The 22,074-nt window shown below is 39.8% G+C and overlaps 2 protein-coding genes across 4 annotated transcripts; both read left to right on the forward strand.

Moving 5' to 3' along the window:
• Nucleotides 1–2,220: 2,220 nt before the first annotated feature.
• psmd8 (proteasome 26S subunit, non-ATPase 8) lies at nt 2,221–7,942 on the forward strand. The gene is made up of 7 exons (XM_079620991.1): nt 2,221–2,448; nt 2,996–3,068; nt 3,171–3,273; nt 4,167–4,332; nt 4,420–4,520; nt 4,614–4,725; nt 7,161–7,942. The coding sequence occupies exons 1-7, from the start codon at nt 2,338–2,340 to the stop codon at nt 7,296–7,298; spliced, it is 804 nt and encodes a 267-aa protein (XP_079477117.1). The 5' UTR covers nt 2,221–2,337; the 3' UTR covers nt 7,299–7,942.
• Nucleotides 7,943–11,854: 3,912 nt separating this feature from the next.
• On the forward strand, nt 11,855–21,250 carry spred3 (sprouty related EVH1 domain containing 3). 3 transcript variants are annotated; one of them, XM_079620015.1, is made up of 6 exons: nt 11,855–12,195; nt 15,375–15,540; nt 15,682–15,850; nt 16,091–16,152; nt 17,239–17,400; nt 18,100–21,250. In XM_079620015.1, exons 1-6 carry the CDS (start codon nt 12,185–12,187, stop codon nt 19,066–19,068), a joined length of 1,539 nt encoding a protein of 512 aa, XP_079476141.1. In that variant the 5' UTR covers nt 11,855–12,184; the 3' UTR covers nt 19,069–21,250. The 3 variants fall into 3 exon arrangements, with proteins under 3 accessions (XP_079476141.1, XP_079476140.1, XP_079476142.1); XM_079620014.1 differs by having other exon boundaries at nt 11,857–11,997; nt 18,100–21,243; XM_079620016.1 differs by having other exon boundaries at nt 11,883–11,997; nt 17,229–17,400; nt 18,100–21,239.
• Nucleotides 21,251–22,074: the final 824 nt, after the last annotated feature.

Consider the following 22,074-nt stretch of genomic DNA (forward strand, 5'->3'; position numbering starts at 1 on the left):
GTTAATCTTCCTCCCCAAGAAACACATTTTCCCACAACAGTTAGATGGGACTAAGTTGGAGGATGGCTCCCTCCACAATAACAAACAGGCAGTTGTCTGTACAGCTTCACCTTGGGTCCGGATGTTTTTATGACAAAGGAGTCTGTTTTGATGAAACACTGGCGGCTGTGATTGGCCCTGTTTGTTCAACATCACAAATAAGGGGTGGTGCGACCTCAAGCATAACAGTGGAGGGTTGGCTTCTTTGTAATAAAGGCTAAAATTAACCATTTGCCCCCTCACAAAAAAGGCATTTTTATGAAGTATGTATAAGGGGCGTGGTCTTCCATATTGTTTACCCCCATTGATTGGTCGCATTTGAAGTTGTGCTTGAATATTTCTTACATTAAAGGGTGTGGCTTGGACCTTTACGGGTGTCCCAGTGCTTGACTGGTTTGACAGAAATATCGCAATGAATAGATTTCATCCGCCACCCACTCCTTCCTCTTTGTCTCCTTTCAACTGCGCATGTCCCACAGTCAATAGAGACGTCTTCAATGACATAACCGATCTGAGCAGTTGTATCTACTATCTAACGCGATAATTCTCATGACATTGTATCGATAGGTTATTACAAATATTCAGTTGAGACGAACCTGTCTGCGCCCTTTCATTATTTCAGGTTCTAGTATTAAACTACTGCACTATCGCCGGTGCCTGCAGTGTCCAGCAGAGGGCGCCAATGCATCACTTTATGACCCCCTCCAACTCCACTTTAACGGGATAGTTCACCCAAAAATCAAGTTTTGTCATCATTGACTTACCCTCAAGTTGTTCCAAACCTGTGTGAGTTTCTTAACTCTGTTGAATACAAGAGAGAAGATATGTTGGTAACCAGACGGCACCCATTGAAAAAATACAATGGAAGTCTAAGGGTGCAGTCAACTGTTTGGTTACCAACTTTCTTTAAAATATCTGATTGTATGTTCAACAGAAGAAAGAAACTCATACAGGTTTGGAACAACTTAAGGGTGAGTAAATGATGACAACGTTTCCATTTTTGGTGAACTATCCCTTTAACAGGGACCCAGGAACAGACTTTTGTCCTCTGTAGTGGTGGACATTATATTTTAGACACTGTATATGTCATAGTTTTAAGTCTGAATGTCCTGTAAAGAGCACACGCAGGGCTTTTCAGAGAGACCGTATGATGGAGGTTTCACCATGCTAACAACAACAACTCCTAAGTCTTTTAAAATGACTGACATTAATTTAGTGATCAAAATAGCACTCTTGTGGAAATATGATAATATTTTGAACATGTCATTACAATCTGACTCATTTTCATTTTGTTTGTCATTAATCAACATCTCTGGAAAATCGTATGGGGTTTCTAATCAATATATTACTTATATATTACTTTCTGTTACGAAACAGGGCATTTATTTCATACATGTCCACTGTAGAGACACTTAAAGCATGTTTATCAGGCATTTTTTTTAAACACAATAAGTGAATAGGGAAATAAATGATATATCATTATTCCTATGAAGTATTATTTATTGTTATTGCCAATTATTACTCCCATTATTACACTTCTTTTTTCATTACATGTTGCATCAAGAAAACATTAATATTAATATTAGATACAGTGGATACATTGTATTAAATGACACTGCCCATTTATGGCCATTTTACCCACGTATTGCATAATGTAAAATGTATCTTTCATAACATAGTTAAGAATCATCTAAAAAAAACTCAATTTGATCACACAAAATCCTGAACGCTATAATTTGATTGGTGAATAAAAAAAACATCCCATTGTTTCTTTTTCTTTTTTTTACAATCGAGTCCTGGTGTCCACTACAGAGGACATAGCGTAACATTTTAATAAAATATATTTTGTCAACAAATATTTCCCCCCATTTGTTTTTTTTTTTATGCTCGAAAAAAAAGAGGTATATTCCTCCTGGGTCCTAGGAGGATATAGTAAGTACATGTTGTTAGTTAATATTACTCAGTACTTAAGTGTATAATGAATTACAATGTAACAAGGACTCCCTAAAATAAAGTGTTTAAATAAAATAACCTAGTCTTTACAAAGTACACAACAACAGTTACAAGTGATGCAGCCAGTTGGTGTAGATCTCAGTATAATGGTATTTACTTAATAGTTAAGGTTATCAGATTTTAAAAGGGAAAACTATATATTTATGTAACTATATTCTAATCTTCAGACAATTTCACACCCTCTGAAATCCGCGTTTCTGGTTTCCATGGTAGCACCAACATTCTTTACGACAGCGTACTGCCGTATTCTGACAGACCGGTGTCGTACGTTTTTGCAGAATCACCATGGCGTCGGTGTTGAAAGAGACTGCGGGCTTGTACGAAACGCTGAAAGCCGAGTGGAATAAAAAGAGTCCAAATCTCAATAAATGTGGCGAGATCCTGAGCAAGCTAAAGGTACGGCCGATGATATGGAGGGGTAACATTACTCTTAAACTGCAGAAATGAGCTGTGGTTGTAGTGTGATGAGCAGTTAGCGCTAGTGCTGCTATCTAGAACGGTCCAGTCGATTCCCATTTAACTCACCGACGAACACGTTATGCTTGTGTTTTAGTTTATTTATGTAATAAAGTAACGTTACACTTGACATTTTTGTGAGCTGTAGTGTGGTTTTGGGTTTGTTACTCGCCAAAGTAGCAAGTTAGCTAGCATACAGCGAATTCATACAGTAGTGAAACAAAATGACAGCGTTTGTGAAATAATTCATTTATATAATGTTTTTTTTATTACTTTTACAAATTACATTTCCTCGGAAACCTTATTTTTGAACGTGTTGAGTAATTATGAAAAATAAAGATCCTCAATTGAAAGTTCTCATGATTCAAATTATATTGTCATTAATTCTATATGAATATATTCTTATATTATATGTCTGTCATGTATAATTTAAATTCTTCTCATTATGCTGTGGTGGATTATTTTATTGTTATTATTATTTTGGTAGATATCCCTGTTGGAATTGAACTTTCTACCAACTACTGGGACCAAACTAACCAAACAGCAACTTATCCTTGCCAGTGAGTATTTATGAAGGTTTTACGATTGTTTTTAGCTAAAATTATATATCTATTTTAATTGCTTTAGTCATTTATTAATATGTATTCTTATTTTCTTCATAGGAGATGTTTTGGAGATCGGAGCACTATGGAGCATCCTGAAGAAAGACATCCCGTCCTTTGAGCGCTACATGGCTCAGCTTAAGTGTTATTACTTTGATTACAAGTAATGACTTTTTTTTTTTGGTCTTACATCTTCTATTTGCTAACTATCACTTCGTTCACCCAAGAATGAAAATTATCCCATAATTTACTCACCCTCAATCCTTCCTAGGTGTATATTACTTTTTTCTTTCAAAAAATGCCTTATGAATTGAAGCGATGGCTTTTAGTAAGAAAAATATCTATATCTAAAACTTTATAAACTATAATCACTGGCTTCCGGCAACGGCCGTGTGTTTATGAGTTGAGTTCTGGTGGAAGGGTGACCTCTGACCTCATGTATGGCGTAGGCAATAGCGTAAGCTTAAGTGAGAGAGTGATTATAGTTTATAAAGTTTTAGATATGGGTGTTTTTCTTACAAAAACTCACTGCTTTGCTTCAGAAGGCTTTTATTAATATATAGATTACTTTAATGATGGATGAATGTGCTTTTTGGATCTTCAAAAGTTTGGGCACTGTTCAATGTTTACAAATACATTACAAAGTTGGGAAGAGCCAGAATATTATTTTATATAACTCCGACTGTTCAGCTGAAAGAAGAAAGTCATATACACCTAGGATTGCTTGAGGGTAAGCAAATTATGGGATAATTTTTGGGTGAACTGTTCCTTTAATATGTGCTGACAGCAGTCGTGCTGAAACCGCATCTTGCCTATATCCTGTATGTTGGTAATGCAACATTTAAAAGGTAGATTAAAGACATATTGTGGTTAACTGTAGCAGGTCATCACGTGTATATTGTAAATATTTATATATACTTATATGTACTGCATTCTGTATGTCTTTCAAGAATAAATTGACAATCGTAACACAGCTCTAGCATGTTTTACCCTGAATTGTGTTGCTGTCTTTTTGTTTGCTCCTGATACACTTTCCTCTCTCCTTGAACGTCACAGGGAGGATTTGCCCGAGTCGGCCTACAGGCACCAGTTACTGGGTCTCAACTTGCTTTTCCTGCTCTCTCAGAACAGAGTGTCTGAGTTCCACACAGAGCTGGAAAGATTGAGCGCGAAAGACATCCAGACCAATGTCTACATCAGACACCCAGTTTCATTAGAGCAGGTGTGGGACACTTTTTACTCGTCACTTATATTGAATGCATTTGACACGGTTTGTTTTTGTTCCTACCTTTTTGCTTCTTCATTTCAGTATCTGATGGAAGGCAGTTACAACAAGGTCTTCCTTGCCAAAGGAAACATCCCTGCTGAGAGCTACACCTTCTTCATTGACATTCTTCTTGATACCATTCGGTAGGGCTATTCTTAGTCTTAATGGCTAAGTGTAGGTGATGAACCATGTTTTGGATTGTTTGGTAATTTAAATCTGTTGTGTTTTGTTTGTAGAGATGAGATTGCAGGTTGTATAGAGAAAGCATATGAACAGATTCAGTTCAATGAGGCCACGCGGGTGCTTTTCTTTTCCTCTCCAAAAAAGATGACTGAATATGCGAAGAAAGTAAGTGTTCAATGTGTTTGGTATATATTGGCATGTCACAAGCATGAGAATTAATTGTGCTGAGAATTAATTGTCACACAAATAATTGCAATTAATGATTTAAATCTGTTTGGTTTGTCACTTACATTAAGAGTGTGTTGACACTTGGCATGTTTGGTTTGATTAAATCAAACTATGGTGTGATCACTCTGTTAGTGCGGTCCATTTGAACGTCTGAACCCTGGTGCGCACCAAACAAGCGGACTGAGACCCTGAAAAGATGTGTTTCGGTCTGCTTCCAAACTAACTAACGAATCACGGACCTGTAAATCAATCAAAAACAGGACATGTCACAAGATGCAACCCTAAAAAGGACAGAAAGCTCGAGCACACCTGTTTTTTCTCGTCATAGTGGCGATGTTGCCCATCACAGTTCGGTTCAGGCGTCAGAACCACGTCTCGTCGCAGCAGATCTTCGTTTGTGTGTGTGTGACCTGCTGCTGTTTCGACTTCGTTACACTTTTTTTTTAAGCTCTTCATGAGTTCTCAGTTGGTCAAAATACCATCATATGTGGGCTATGCGCATGCAACAAGTGCATTTGGCCCTGAACACAGCATTGTTTTGGATGTTTGGAAATTCCGTCACAAAATATACGTAATAAAAGCCGACCAATCAGGTTATGAATAGAAGTTATAACCCTATGCCTTTAGGTTTAGTATCTTTAAGTTCGATGTTTAAAAATGCCAATGTGAACACTAATTTGACCAGGACTAAATGTTTTGGGGTTTTTTTGGTCTGGACCAAGCAAATTTGAACTACAAGTGTGAACACACCACAAGTCTAATGCATTATATTTTACTTGGAATTGTATGTAATATAATAATTAAAATTATTATAAAACAGGCCCATATTATTTACTTTAATGCTTTGAAAATTTATATTTAACATTTATCTATCAATTATTTATAATATAATACATTAAACCCACAATCCCTTATTTCTTGTGAAGGAGGACATAACTTGTGTACTTTATAACAGTTTGTTTTATATTATTTATTCTTTACTCCTTGGATTATGTTCCCCGTTCACACTGCCAGTGAACCACTTTTTAGTTTTTTAAAATATAAAATGTCATTATTTGACTAGGAATTAGACTTAAAATAGTGTTCCAGCGGTGCTCAGTGCATTAAGTAGTCATTAACTTTATTAATGATCGATCAAACGACGAATTCATATTAAAATAGCTCATACTCTTCAAAATGACTAATCATAAAAGTAATAAATTTTCTTGTCCCTAATAATCAACAGAATGCAGGAGAATCTGTAAAATGAACTGCAGCAGTGCTAAACTGTGCATTTGTATAGTGCGATTCTTTTCCAAGCATCATTTTATTATCAATGTATGTGGTTACAGTCAAATCATATAAAACAGTGAAATCGCTCCGGAACTGTCATATCTTTCCTGTGTCACGACAAATCGTTTCCTCCCTCGTAATAGTGTCTCCCCAAACTGTCAGTAAACTGTCAAACTGACTCCCGTCGCTTGAAACGCCTTTTGAAAAACTTTTGCGATCCCCCCCCCGCCGCTAAATATCGATACAAAACTATTGCGAAATGATGGTGTTTCCATTAACCTACGTTATGCGACTAAAATGTCATTTTTTTTCTCTCGCGATAAGTAATTCCAAAAATCTTGGCAACGGACGTTGGTAGGTATATATATATCACAGCCACTTCACTGACAATTATTATTATTATTATTATTAAGGGAAAGAGACGTATGCGTGTTATCCAAGCATTAATGGCAAGGCTTATACTGTGAGCGGCACATATGAGGAGTTTCTCACTCATTTCTGCTCCGAGGTCTTGATTGCGGCATTTCTTTGAGGTTTAGAATCCAGTATTCCTGTAATTCTTTTGTCTTTTATGCATTTAATAAACATCTCTGTCTCGTATTCTGTCCGAACACACCGCGCCTTTTACGTCAGGCTGACTGTAAATGCGCAAAAACTGTTTCCATTGCAGGTTTGCGAAATATTTCTTTTTCTAATTGCCTGAAAAACCACCTCATGCGAGCGTGTAAATTTTTGGCGATAAATGGGAGTTTTTGCGAAATTGACGTGTTTCCCTTGAGCGTATTTTCAATTCGCAATTTCAATTTGTGCAGTTTGAAGGGTAATGGAAACGCGACTACTGTCGCCAGCGGTGTTGCTCGTTGCTTTGTCGCTAGCGGTGCGAATGGGGCTTGACTCCACTATCACGCATATAATGGAAAAAAATGTTAAGCACTTTCATTTAAATTCATTTGTGAAACTTAACTGCATAGTTATTGCAGTAATTGCATATTAATCAAATAACTGCGATCAGGTGATTAATCAATAATCACACATACTCTGTTGTTTAATCTTGAAGTTATTTGATGAATAGATATTAATATGCTTTTTGTGCTCTGCAGAGAGGATGGACCCAGAGTCCTGATGGATACTACTCATTCAGTACCCAGCACCAAAAGACCGAGGAAGTGAACATCCCCTCCACAGAACTGGCCCAACAGGTCATCGAGTATGCAAGGCAGCTGGAAATGATTGTGTAGTGTGGATCTGGCAGCATTTAGACACATGTATACATAAAGGTTCACGTTTGTTTATCCAAATAAAACCATTGTACAGTAGCCCTACATCTGTACTCAGTTCAGACACCGGATGACACAGCCGCTAATGACGACTCTCAGAGGATGAGTCCAGAACGCTTTGACCTACACTTCAATATCTACTGGTGTCCGGATCTCTCTGTATGATTGTCTGGTGGGTGTGTCATCTTTGCATTTCTTATCTACTGACTTGACTTTTTGATTTGGGGAAATAAACATTTAATCTGTCCTGTTTTGAATATTCACATGTTGTTCCTCTCCGCAAGGTTTGATGGGTTTTATCAAGAGTAAGTTTGTGAAGAGAAGTGGGTCTGGCTGGCAAGCTTGAGATGGATGTTGTCAGCTGAAGCTAAACTTCAGTGCTTAATCATTGTTGCCCTAGGAGTGTTCATTGAATTATTATACTCTTTTGCCCTTGCCTTGTATCCTAGCAACAGCGTGATGATTGCAGTTAAAAGTTTGCTGATGTTTTGTAATTGGTAATGTTTTTTTTTTTGTCCTGTAATGGGATGATCCCTCGCCTAAATTGTCACGAGGCATTGACAATTCTGATAAATAAAATGTTTTTTTGTGACTCTTTTATAAAATGTCTTCTGAAGTACTGTATGAGTAGCATGTTATCATGTATATTGTGCTAGTTAGATGCAGGAACTACTGTGAAATATGTTAAATAAATCAGAGGTAAGTAGGTCGCCTAAATCAAAAATATATTGTCTGAACAATCACAGAAGGAAATCACCGTTAGCAATGGACGCTGTACGGTGTTTGATTCATGTTCAGACTAGACGACCAAAATCAAGAGGCTGTTGTGTTTGCTGTACGCCCTTCAGGATGTGCTTATTTTTGCTTCTTTCTCTAATTTCAGTTTCATTCTGTTTTGCCTTGGGCTTGGCACATACTCAGGGTGTTTTTCTAGGCCTTTTTTAAGAATTAAAATACTATGGGGGAGCATAGTTGAGTATTGAGATTGGCTCAGTCATTACTAGGTGGTTCTCAAGATGAATGGTCCATGGATTCATAGTGGTATCAAGCCGAGGTATCGCCACATTGACTTTTCCAACAGGAGTTGTGCTGCATGCAAGACTATCAGATTTATTTATAATAATAATAGTTACATTTATATAGCGCTTTTTCTGAGACCTCAAAGTGCTTTTTAAAGAAGGGGGGAATCTCCTCAACCACCACCAATGTGCAGCTCCACTTGGATGATGTGACGGCAGCCATATTGCACCAGAACGCCCACCACACACCAGCTTACTGGTGGAGAGGAGACAGTGATGAAGCCAATCAGTGTATGGGGATGATTAGGAGGCCATGATGGACAGAGGCCAAGGGGCATAATTTGGCCAGGATGCAGGGGTTACACTCCTACTCTTTATCGAAGGACATCCTGGGATTTTTAATGACCACTGAGAGTCAGGACCTCGGTTTAACGTCTCATCCGAAGGATGGCGCTCTTTGGCAGTATAGTGTCCCGTCACTACACTGGGGCGTTAGGACCCACACAGACCCCTACTGGCCTCACTAACACCTCTTCCAGCACCAACCTGGATTTCCCAGAAGGTCTCCCATCCAGGTACTAACCAGGCTCAGCCCTGCTTAGCTTCAGTGGGCTCTATTTATCTAGAGTATTACTGCTTTTTTAATTAAAGGTGCTTCTCCCAGTGTGGACAACCACAGTGGCCGATTCTAGAGGATGTGATGGTGGCTTTGTTGTGGGTCTGTATTGTAAGTGTCTGCAGTGGTTGTGTTCTCTGTGGTCTTGCCTTTCGTCCTCACGTGAGGGAGGAACATCAACCAGTTCAGATCCCACAGTTGAGGCCAGAGGGTTTCTGAGTGTTTTTGGTGTCAGATCCCCGGGGCCTGAGCTTTCATAATCTTTCTGTCGTGCTGGGGTGATTGTTGGGAAGCTTCTTTTGACAATAAGAATGAGCCTCTTGTTTTATTCAATTCTATACAAGAAAACCGGAAGACATTTAATGGAAAAACTAATATCTGGGTAATATTTAACCAGACTCTTAAAAATGTTCTTTATTGGCATTGACGGTTACATGAAAGGCCCTTTAACATTCATGGAAACTGTCCATTCCATAAAAGGTTTTTTATAGTAGAAAATAAATCTTAGATTTTTAAAATGGAAGAAAAATGGCTATTTTAAGACCTGAAAGGTTCTTGGCTTCACTGCGAAAACCCCATTTTTAAACCTTTATATTTATTTATATAAAGTATTTTAGTAATATTATAAGTAATATAAAGTAATATTAACCTATATATTATTTTCTCCTTTTTTGTTTAAATTGTGGTATTGTCATGATAGTTGAGCAAACTGAATACACTTGTATTAAAATAATTTGAATAGTTCATTTTGCATTGCATTTCAAGACACAAGAACAATAGACAGAGCATAGTAAATTTGAGGAATTTTTTATTTATTACGTCCTTGTGTGCCCTTATTTTCCCCCTCTTGAGTTTGCTGAGGTCTGTCGCATGTTTTCTTGCACTTCCGCAGGTTGGCTTTACGTGGAGCTCGACTGGTATACCCAAGCTGGTGTCTTTTTGGTTGTAGACGCAATTTCCCTCAGCATTTCAGGTACAATGTGTGCTGTCTAATAAAAGATCTGCCCTTGTTAGCACAGACTTTAACCTTTCCTCTCTTGGATCCTGTTGAGGGCCCTTCCTCTCTGGAAGGTTTTAATTTAACAACATGTTATTGTGAATGCAGCAGCCGACATGTTGGTCCCGGCAACTCTCTTATCATACTGTTCATGATACTGTACAGATTTAAGTATTTTAGAGGAGAATGGGGTCAGTTGTCACATGGGCTATATGTATGTCCCAGAAACTATAAGGTTTTGAATCAGAAGTATTTTTTCTAGCAATAGTTTTGTATAAAAAGTTCAAATATCTTCACTTTCGTAAATATGAAACCATTCTGTTTTGGCTAAATAATTACAACATATAAAACATTGAACGAGTTTAAAACCAACATACAAAACCAATGCTGGAGTTTTGACTTTAAACCTTAAGATAAAGCATTTGTCTTCGGGACTGGAATATTATCTCATTATTTGATGAATTACATAAATTCTAAACCTAATCTAAAGGTATATATATCCAGCTGAAAGAGTTAATTGTTAATTATTGATTATTTCTGTGATTTTGTCCAACAGAAAAATAATCTATTGTCCATCGGTCTTGTAATTGTGTAAACACAGATTTAGGATATGTAAAATTGTATTAGCCTATGGAAAACAGATACTATATTCAAGATGAATAATTTAGATAAATGTATTATTCCAATGAAAATAAAATTAATGCAAATTTTCTTGTACAACTTTCTATATATATATATATAGCTATTATATATATATTAACTCAAGAAGAAATGTTCAGGCTTTTCCAGGAGACCAATGGACTACAGCCCCTTTTTGAGGAACATTGTCAATTAAAAGCAATGATAACGTGTAATATTGTTAGACTTTTTGATTAATGATTGGATGTTATGAATGCTACACTAGCATTTTTGTGTAAATGTGTACATTTTTGTATTGTTCTAATAAATTAAAAAGGAACAGCTGTTACAGAAGAAGAATATAATATTAGACTAATTGAACAGTGAAGTAAAAGAAAGACGTTTGTCAGTAATATGACAGTATAACGTTTAACCCGTTTGAACGAACAATAAAACAAAAACATCCAATCTAGAAATTCTAAATATTCGTGGCTATTATAAAGATTCCACATAGCGTTTTCCGTTGTTCTTTTCACTGTTTTTTTAAACAGTCACATATTTGAATTTAACCGCGCAATTAAATTCGCGCGCAAACATTAATGGTTAAATTGATGACTTTTAATATAGCAAACATTCATTTTTTAAGCTCTACCGTGCTGTAGCTTAATGTACTTTCCCCAAATTGTTGAAAGGGAGCGAGACGGACTGTTTATTTGAGTAATAAAGGCTCGACGCTGGCGTGGCTGTTTATCAATGGTGGGCTATCAGTGAACATGAATGGGGAGTTGGAGATGAATGGAGACTGGCTGCTGTGAATTCTGTCATGGCGTATAGAGCTGTATGAGAGCTGTCCAAGGTGCTGAGGCTCTGCACTATATTAACTGAGTTTGTGCATTATTCACAGCGTTACTATTTTTTAAACATTTCTCTTTCTAACATTAATAGTCACTCTCTTTTCAGATTTAACAATGCGATTGCTTGTGCACATGGACATTTTTAGAGTCATATCGCTCCAAATGTCCTGACAGCAACAAAACTGGACCGATGCAGCTCCCATTCGGGGACACTGTGTCCATCCACGAGTGTGTTTAATATGAGTGTGTGAGAACTGCTGTAGACAGGTAGAGAGAGAGAGAGAGAGAGAGAGAGAGAGAGAGAGAGAGAGAGAGAGAGAGAGAGAGAGCAGGGAGGGAGTGATTGAGAGAGAGAGAGAGAGAGAGAGAGAGAGAGAGAGAGAGAGAGAGAGAGAGAGAGAGAGAGAGAGAGAGCGAAGGAGGGAGGGAGCGAGATAGGGAGGACGATGATGATGCTGCCGGTGGAAAATGGCTGCTGCATCCTCGAGCCCATCCGAAACCATATGAAGGTGGACAGAGAAAGACAAGAAAATGAGAGCAGCAGCGAGCACAAGGAGTGAGTGAAAGAGAGACTGTGTGTGCGTGCGTATGTGAGCGAGAGTGTGAGAACGCGCGCGCGCGCGCGTGTGTGTGTATGAGTGTGAGAACGCGCGCGCGCGAGTGTGTGTGTTCGGTAAGAAGGGGAATAAAAAAGACGAGAGACCGGGGGGCAGCCAGCTCGAAGCGGCGGGCAACACCGAGCCATGGAGGGCGAGTAAGTCCATGCATTTTTATTTGACCAGAACAGACTGATTGATTTGCAGCACCTCTAATGGACTGTAAGATGCTCGCGCGAGACCATCTGATGTTAGATGCTCATAAACACTATTACGCAGCTATGGCTATCAACACTGTACACCATATTCTCCATATACATCCAACATTTGATGAATAACGCCAATGAATGGGCCTTATCTGAAGTGCACTATATACAACGCCTTCAATGCCGCGAATAGGGTGCAGTAAGACACGGCTTTTTGTCTCGAGGATGATGTGTGAGGAGGCTCCACGTATAACCACCAAATACATCCATGAATTATAAAACGTGTCGTTAAAAAATCGACGAATTATGGCGAGTTTTCCGGCGTCGGGAACACATTGGCGGGATGGAGGCGCGGAGGGATGCTTTTATCAACGCGTCTCGAGTTTCATTATGATTTTTAAAGCCAAACTTTATGAATGAAATGTGATTTTTCTCTCACCCCCCTCCTCCTCTTCATGTCTCCCCCTCCCCCCAGCGCTTCTCTTCTTCTTCTTCTTCTTCTTCTTCTTGTCCATATCCTCCTTTCACCCACTCATCTGCCCATTGAATTCGCTGTGCTGCTGTAGCATATATGTAGTTTTATTCATTCATAAAACAGCGGGATGAACGAATGAGTGCGCGTGAACGCGTGTTGATCGGACGATATGACGGTGCAATGGCTTATAATAACGGAAACCGTTCAAAATAATACAAACGGGGCTCTGAATCAAAATGGATGTGATTTCATAGCGTTTATTGTAATGGAGCTTGACTGGAAACCCGCTATGAGGGCCTTTATGGCGAATGGGCGCGTTCATTGATACATCTCAGGGAGGAATATAACTCTTCATCTCCCACCCTCTCCCTCATCATCTCCACACATTTCATTCCCCTCAGGCCATTCATTTATTTACGGTCTCTTTCTTTGTGCTACTCCCTCATATTAACATATGGAGCCTTTATGTCCTTTGTTGTTTTATATTGGTGTCATTGTGAATGTAGAATGGCTATATTAAGGACCTTTCCACAGAAATGAGCGATGCCTGTAAACGCTTCTTCCGTGTGCGCGCGGAAAGTGTGATTAGATTTTCCTCGCCCACGTGACCGTCCATTAAAAAAAAACGCGCTGTTTCCTCCCATTGTTATAATCGTGCTTCACTGTTTATATATTCTAGACTGAACCTAGTTTATGGAATACACAAAAGCACACATGATGATGGTGGGATTTAAGATTATTCATTCCATTTAACACAATAAATCAGTCCTCGTTACCATACCACACCATCTTGTCTCAAGAAATCAATCAAAATGCACCTGTATCTATTTAAGAATGTAGTACTTAGTAGCCTACATGATTTTAAAGGACGATTTTTTTAAATACCACGCATAAAATGTATTTTTACCTGACAGATATCACTGAAATGGGTGTCTTGACAAATCACACCTGTCTCTGTCATCGCAAACCTATTCGGGGGAGCGGCCCGCCCTTTATTAGCCAATTAGAAACGAGATCTCGTCCTGTCAATCCATAGAAAGTTCGGGAGAAGGGGCGTGTCTAATTAGTGTATAAATCTGGAAGATGTTGTCAAAAGGGGTCAAATCAATTACAGCACCTTTAACACCAACATAAAAATTGATTCTACATGTTTAATGTATGTTATGGCTCTTTTTGTGGACCACTCATAAGCAGGGTGCGAATAAATAAAGGTTCCCTCCAAAGAAGGCTTGATCCCCCCTGAAGGGCATCAAAATACGATGTTGACGCGGTCAAAGAAAGTAGTCTACCCGTAATATGAAGCTTTACCTGTAGCCTAAATATGAAGATACATTTCTAGCTCTGGCTGATTTTAAGTACTCATAAGTACACATTAATTCAAACATCTTCAAAATATTGGATCAAATTGTAACAACCACCTCTGAAATGACTGAAATGATTTGGACTAACATCATCATCATGGCGTGGGCAGGGAAAAGAGCCAAACATGTTTCATCCTCTCCTCCAGTCATGTGTCTGCTGCCAGCTGTGACCATCACATGAACCATATTGACCCTTTTCACATTTACGGGTTTCGTAAGTCGTCATAGTTGGGTAAACTTCTATAGCGGTGAATTAGAGACTACATTAAATGTATTTTTGTGTTCCCATTTGCTCAAATAGCAAAAGAAAAACTCCACAATAGAGTTTCCACAACTTGAAAATAGAGAGAGATTGATAACGGCAGTCAGAAGAGAGAAGGATGTAAATTTTGCTGAAATTTTACCACAGCCGCTTTATTAGAAACACCCTCACTGCAGCGTTAACTTTTTTTTTTTTTGTAATTTGATGCAAAGGTAATACGAAAATACGAAGTATGGTGTTATAAATGTACATACTTTTAAAAATATATCTATAAATTAAATATAAATAACAAAGCTGTTGACCGTTAAAACGCATCATCACAGTTTGTGAAAAGGGTCCGTATAGGCAAAAGATCCCCCCCCCCCCACACCCGGTTTTCTGCCCCAAACTAACCCGCATGGCTGCCATTGGCTGGCTTGAATTTCTCCATGTTGAAAAAAGAAAGGAGGATTGTGTTCAAGGCATTTTCACTACTAAGTACCTGGAAAATTTCCGCCAATTCATTAGTGCTTCTTTCTAATAATAATATGTTTGTCTTTGTAATCTTTTCTTCAAAATGTAATAACCGAAACAGCCTTTCTTCCGATGATGTCCAACCACTTTAACATCTACTTTTCATGATCCAATAATCCTCAAATGGATAAAATCCAGTGTCCCACTTTGCCTTTTTTTCTCACTGACTATTCAGTTTCACTTGGGAATACGTCCAGAAAGAGTACAGAGGCAAAATGGGTTATGAACGACAATTTTAACGAATTAATAATAATTCTATTTTTAATTTCATTTAATTTTTACGAACGCTAATTTAAGTGGATATTGCAGGTTAATAACGTTACTCTCTTTACACATCTTTACACTGTGTCTCTATAACGCATTGTCTTTTGTCTATTATTTGCTCTATTATATTTCAATATTTTATACTGATGGTTGCGTTTTCCTCTTTAACGGCCTTTGTCTCAAGTCTGTGTGTGTGTGTGTGTGGGTGTTTGTGCTCAGCTGGTTAGTGCACTCACTCCTTTTACTCCCCTAACAGTGTGCGTGTCCGAGCGGTGGTGATGACACGTGACGATTCTAGTGGTGGCTGGGTGCCCCTTGGAGGTGGCGGCCTCAGTCACGTGATCATTTGTAAGGGGCGGAGCTCTGAAGGTCGTGGGCGGAGAGAGTACGTCATACGCGGAGAACGGCTACGCGATCGAGCAGTGAGTGTGTGCGTGTGTGTTCATGCCTGTCTTTGAGTGCACTGATGTTCCCTCAGCCTGACAGTCCCGGTAGTTGCAGCAATTTAGTAGTCGCCCTCACGAGTGGCCCGCGAGTGACCCGCCTCTCTTTTTTTCATGTAGCCCGTGCTGGAATGCGCCATTCAAAAGGGTCTGGTCTACAACAAGGTGAACCCCATCTTCCATCACTGGCGTGTGGAGGAGAGGAAGTTTGGTCTGACCTTCCAGAGTCCAGCTGACGCCATCTCCTTCGAGAAGGGGCTTCAAAGTGTCCTTGATAAGCTGGACAGAGGTACAGAGCAGCAAAAGATAGAGAACAGGAAGATGGAGCCAACGAAATGAATGTAGTTTACATTGAGTATGTGTCAGTCAGTTTTAATACCTAGTAACCCTGTTGTTATGGCCTCTAAATGTACCAGTCCAGAGAAGACGATGCCATGAAAGGATATTGCAAATGTCTAATGTGTTTTAGATGATCCCATTTTCTTTCTTGAATTTTTTTTGTTTGTTCATTTTTAACATTTTCCTGCAGGATCCGACTCGCCATCCTCCTCGACTCCTGAAGAGGGCGACACTGAGGACGATGGTCAAGCAGTGAGTGTTTTTATCACGTCAAAGTGCTTCAAAGTATCTGGTTCATCTTCGCGTCTATCTGAGATTTGCAGGACTTCGTGCCTAGATCCATGTAAAGTCATCATAGACATTGAAGTCAGTAAAACCAAAATTGACCCTATTTATTTTCTTAACTCTTTCCCCGCCAGCGTTTAAAAAAAAAAAAAAAAAGTTGCCAGCCACCGGCGTTTTTGATCATTTTCACAAACATGTCTTGGCCCCCAGAATATTTTGTTGTATGAATATCTGAACATGCAATATATCAAAAGAGAGAGTAGAGCCTCTGCTTTTATTCTAGTTTCTAAGAGATTCTAAGTTTCATAAAAAAAGCTAATTTTTGAGCAAAAAGCCGAGGAAATCCGTTTTTTTTGTCAAATACTACATCTCAATGGGATTCAGAACGATGATCAAAACATAAATGGAGTAGATCGAGTACATCAAAGCTTCACAGTCCTATAGCTCGTCCTGGGTCGACATTTCATCAGTAACGTTATGGTAGTTTTGATTTATATGCAGATTAATGTTGATGATCACGTTATTTTACATATGCATAATTGCTTATTTCTGCTTCTTCTTTTCCTGTGTTTTGATCATGAGATTATCTACTCTTTCAGAAGATTCGTAATAGCGCCCCCTACTGTATAACAGTGAAAACATGGAAAGCCAGAAATTTCCGTCAATGGCAGGGAAGCGTTATCTCATAAATTATGAAATTTCCGTCAATGGCAGGGAGTTAATATAAGTTCCTGGCTTTATTATGCACGGTTTTTCGGTGCATGTTATTCCAAAGAAAATTGTCTTTGTAATCATCAATATTAATCAAAATGTAATAAATCACTCTACCATTTCCTATAATCTTGCTAATTATTTAGCAACTTGGTCACTTTTTGCGCCGCCCAGTTTTATATAAAGTCAAAGCAGAGTCATGATTGAACGATTCATTCATAAAACAAGGCAATCCAAACTACACCAGTCATCTCTAAAGCGTATTTCCTCCATCTTGTGTGCATCCTGTCGGCTTTAGCATTAGGTGGTTCTGCATGTTTGATGACTTGCAGTCTGTCTCAGTCTCATACAGGGAGTGAGTCGTCGTCCAACAGCAGAAAAGAGATGCTGCCCAAACCCATTACCATTGTGACCAGCGAGTCCTCCTCCACCTGTTTTGTGCGCTCCACAGAGGAGTTCGCGTACGGGACAGGTCACGTCGTCACGACACAGACCCCGGCCCAGGTAAAGGATTCACATTGCTTCCAGTTGATTCCAGCAAGTCCATTATGTTGGTCAACGGTGTTTCCACGATAGAAAAGATTGGACAAAAATCTATTTTAAACACACATGCCAAGTTCTTAGAAATATTCTCTTTTTAGTCATGTCGATTTCATGGTTTTAAAAAAGTACAATTTACAAAAAAAGGTGTAGATTTAATGACTCTAGAAATTTCACACGGTGCAACCGTCAATTTAAAGTACCGGTAATAAAATTTTTACACGTGAATGTACTCGGCATAATACTTATTTACAAAAATGCTTTAAATCGTTTAATTTAAATATATATTTTTAAGATAAAAAGCATTTTTTGTAGAAATATCATTAATAATTCATAAATAGTATGTTTGTAGGATTTATTTTTTCATGCCGGTTGCACCACGTTATATTTTGGTCACACACCACATGACTTTGATTGTTGGACAAAAGCAGTGAGGCAGTTTTGTTCAAAATAAAGCCAAAGGTTTTCTTTGCAAGAATTTCATCTTTTTAATTAGGCTTTTTGCTTCATAATGTATCAACCCCTACATTTTTAACTTTAATATCAGAAATGATGCGAATTGGTGTATTTAAGTCACTGTATGAATGAGCTGCGTTCTGAATGAATGAATAGATCACGACAAATGCAGAGTTACTTTCAGTCCTCACTCTTCTCTCACCGCAGATCCATACCCGACCCGCCCAGCACCAGCTCACCCAAGTCACAGCCGTGTTGAACCCTCCGGCACCCCCTCCGCCGCCTCCGGCCCCCCCGACCCCCCCCACGGCGCCCCCTGACTCCTCTCCCCTCTCCCCGCTCTCGCCCACGATCTCCCTGCTGGAGGAAGGGGACCTCCGCAGCCTGGACCCCTGCAAGGACCTGTGGGGAACACGCGGCTACGAGGACTACCGACGCGCCGGTGCCACGCGGACCAAGGTGGGCGGGCTGACGGGGGGCGTGGTGGTGAGCGGCAGCCAGGACAAGACCGAGCTGTGCGTGGTGCGCTTCGAGAAAGAGCTGGCCGGCGTGGGCACCACAGGCTGCGAGGTCACCGTCATGCTGGACACCAAAGGTTCTCAGTGCAACTCTTCGCCCACCTGCATGCCCAACGCCGTGCCGGGGGTGTCGTCGGCCAGCGGCTCCCCTCAGGAGACGGGCAAAGGCTCGCCCTCTCCCTGCTGCATCCACGCCTCTCTCGCCACGCCACGCTCTCGGACTCGCAGGCGCGGGGGCGGCGGAGGGGAAGCCATCTCTCCGGACGACGACAGCTCCTGCCCACAGGGCTCCTCCTCCTGCTCGTCCCGCTGCGTGTACTGCCGCTCCGTCTTCAGCGCCTCCGAGAACGGACGGGGCCGCTGCCGGGACGCCCCGGACCCCGCGCTACACTGCCTGCGCCAGTGGACGTGCGTGTGGTGCGCAGAGAGCCTGCTCTACCACTGCATGTCGGACTCCGAGGGCGAGTTCTGGGAGCCGTGCTCGTGCGAGGACTCGGCGGGCGGCGGGCCGCACCCGCTGTGCTGTGCCCGCTGGACGGCGCTGCTGGTGCTGTCTCTTTTCGTGCCCTGCATGTGCTGCTACCTGCCCCTGCACGCATGCCTGCGCTGTGGGGAGAGATGCGGCTGCTGCGGAGGGAAGCACAAGGCCGTGCGATGAGGCCTGAGCGGGGGGAGGGCGCGTGGGCGGGGCTTATTGTGACGGGACGGCAGCACACAAGGAGGAACAGCCGTAGAGCCAGATCTCCTTCATAAACCTTCACGATAATATCCCCTCGCCCCCACGAGGCCGTCTGCTGCATTCCGCTCTTTCTATTCTGCGCTCGGACCCTTCTCGCTCGTACCGGCGGTGGGTGCATGGGTTCGGGGAGGTCGCTCTCTGATTTGCTGGTCGTTGGGGTCAGGGGTCGTCTCCGGGAGGTGGGGAGTGAATGGGGTTCAGTGACGTGTAAACATTTGTTAGTTTTCTTTTCTCTTGGGTTGTTTTTTTTTTTTTTTTAGGGAGAAATTATGAGATGAAAAAAAGTTTATAGATAATGTTATCAGACCTATTTTGAGTATCTTGAGTACTTGAACTTCTGAAAGATGTTTTTTTTTTTTTTTGCAATTGATTTAACAAATACACTCCCCTCGTACCTCTAAGTTGATGAGTTTTACCTCAATGTCCAGAAGAGAGTAAGGCAGATAGAGAAAGAGACTTATTTTGGGGGCTGTGTGCTGTGGTGAGGTTTTGTATATGGTCTTTGCGGTAGGTTTTTCACGCACGTTCGGCCAGAACATATTTGTGAAGGAGAACATTTTGATGTTGTACCACTTTTAGTTGTTCGAGGACAGGGAGCGTGAACGGTCTGATCGAGGGCAGTTTCACCAAAACCACCACTTTCACCACATATGGACACATACATGCTCATTCTTCTGTTAAGAGTATAGTTGTGTTTAACTTGCCAACAACTGAGAATGTTGCCTATATTTAAAGGATAGACCAAAAAAGTTGAGAGATAATCTAGTCCTGAATCTGCCGAACATTTGCACAGCAAATGTAAACCGAGGCCTTGAAATGTTGTTGTACACGCCACCAAAAATACAGTGAAAATTCGTTATTATTAGTCAGAAGTAAAGAATAAAAGAGAAAAGGACTGTTGTGTGTGACACAACTACACTTTAACTTTATCTGTTAGTATGGCAACAAGAGAAGTACTCAATCATTAACTATAATGGGTTATAGTGCACCTCACGTGTGTGCGACAAAGCGACAGGACATTTTGTCTGTGTTGTTTCAGTTAGCCCCGCCCACAGTCAAATCCCATTGGTCCAAAAGCATAAAATGTGTTCTGATTGGCTGTGATTGTGTTACAGTACATCTTCATTTTCACTGTGGACAGACAAATTACTTGACACTGAAAACTTGTTGCCTGGTTAAAGCCCGTTGTTAAAGTGAGAAATATAAAGATTTTAGACCAATCAGGTCAAACGCTGACTGGCATAACGGTTTGGACCTCGAAGTGTTAAGAAACATTGCTTTAAATGATCTCAAAGCTGCTATTTCAACTCCCCTAAACTTGTCTCAACTCGCTGCTAGTCATGAGGAGTTAGGGAATCAGACACAGCCCTGTAGCCAATTTTGGACGATGACTAAATTATGACATCAATGATGGGGGAGAACTAATGTCCAATTCCAAGAGGTTTCTCCAAGTTACGTAGGAATCAATGTTGTATTAACTGCTCATTAGAGTCACTTTAAAAGAAAAGGTTTTTTACAGCAGGATGAACCACTGGACCATTCAATCTACAAACATGCATTGCATATCATTGTCCATTTGGACTCATTTCAATCCATTTTCAAAGACGTGAAACATTCTCTTGCACTCACACACACTCACTCACTCACTCTTTATGGGCAGAATAGTAGAGAAACACAAAAAGACCCAAAAATAGCACTGGAAAAAAGAGAACGTTGAGAGATGAGACCACCCTTGAGGGCCCTAGTCATACATCCTATTAATAAATGTGCCTTTTGATTTATTTAACCAATAACCTATAATTTCTAAGTAACGATGTACCTAAATACTCATTTTCTTTTTTCGGGTTGTTTATTTCTGCCAATGTGCATATTTTAACATGTATGTGTCTATTAGTTTGAAAAGTAATCAATGGAAAATATTACCTGTTTATATATTTATTGAGATATTTATTCTAATTCTTTATTTATTTTTGGAGACGGGTTTTTATTTTCTGTGCTGTCTTACTTCTCTGACTTTGTGCCAATTTGCTGCTTTGAGGTGTTACATATCGTGGGTTTGTATCATTAATTAAACCCTAACTCTATATTTTAATGAAAAGTTTGCACTCTGAATCGTGTTTACATGTGTTTATGTGCATTAGTACACTAATACTGGGATGGCATAATACAGCATTCACTCATAACCACAATATCAGTGTGGTGTGTTAGCACAAGGCAGCGATGGTGAATTGTGCTTCTTTCAAATATCCACTAGGATTAGGACGGATTTCACGAAGATTTCACTGTTCAGGTCATATTTCACCCCAAAATCAACAGAAAAATGTAAGAAATTATATTCTGCGTAAAGAAAACTAAGACTATCGATAGAATATTTTCATGACAATTAATTTCCCCCCGAAATAGTAAATTATATATTTATACTACATAACAAACACTATTGTGTGTGTGTATATATATATGGATATGGATATATACTAGTGCTGTCAAATCGATGAATCGCATCTAGATCTAGCATAAAAGTTTGTAAATATATAATATGTGTATGTATGTATGTATATATATATATATATATATATGTGTGTGTGTGTGTGTTTGTGTATAAACACACACATATGTGACCCTGGATCACAAATCCAGTCACATGTCGCACGGGTATATTTGTGGCAATAGTCAACAATATATTGTATGGGTCAAAATGATCGATTTTTCTTTTATGCCAAAAATCATTAGGATATTAAGTAAAGATCATGTTCCATGAAGATATTTTCAAAATTTCCTACCACAAATATATAAAACATTTATTTTTGTGAGTGAATGCAGCACAATCGCGAACATAAATGGACTTCTCAATGTTTTGATTTTTTGCACCCTCAGATTCTAGATTTATCTCGGCCAAATATTGTCCTATCCTAACAAACCATACAT

Source organism: Phoxinus phoxinus (genome assembly GCF_949152265.1).
Source record: "Phoxinus phoxinus genome assembly, chromosome: 8".
NCBI lineage: Eukaryota > Metazoa > Chordata > Actinopteri > Cypriniformes > Leuciscidae > Phoxinus > Phoxinus phoxinus.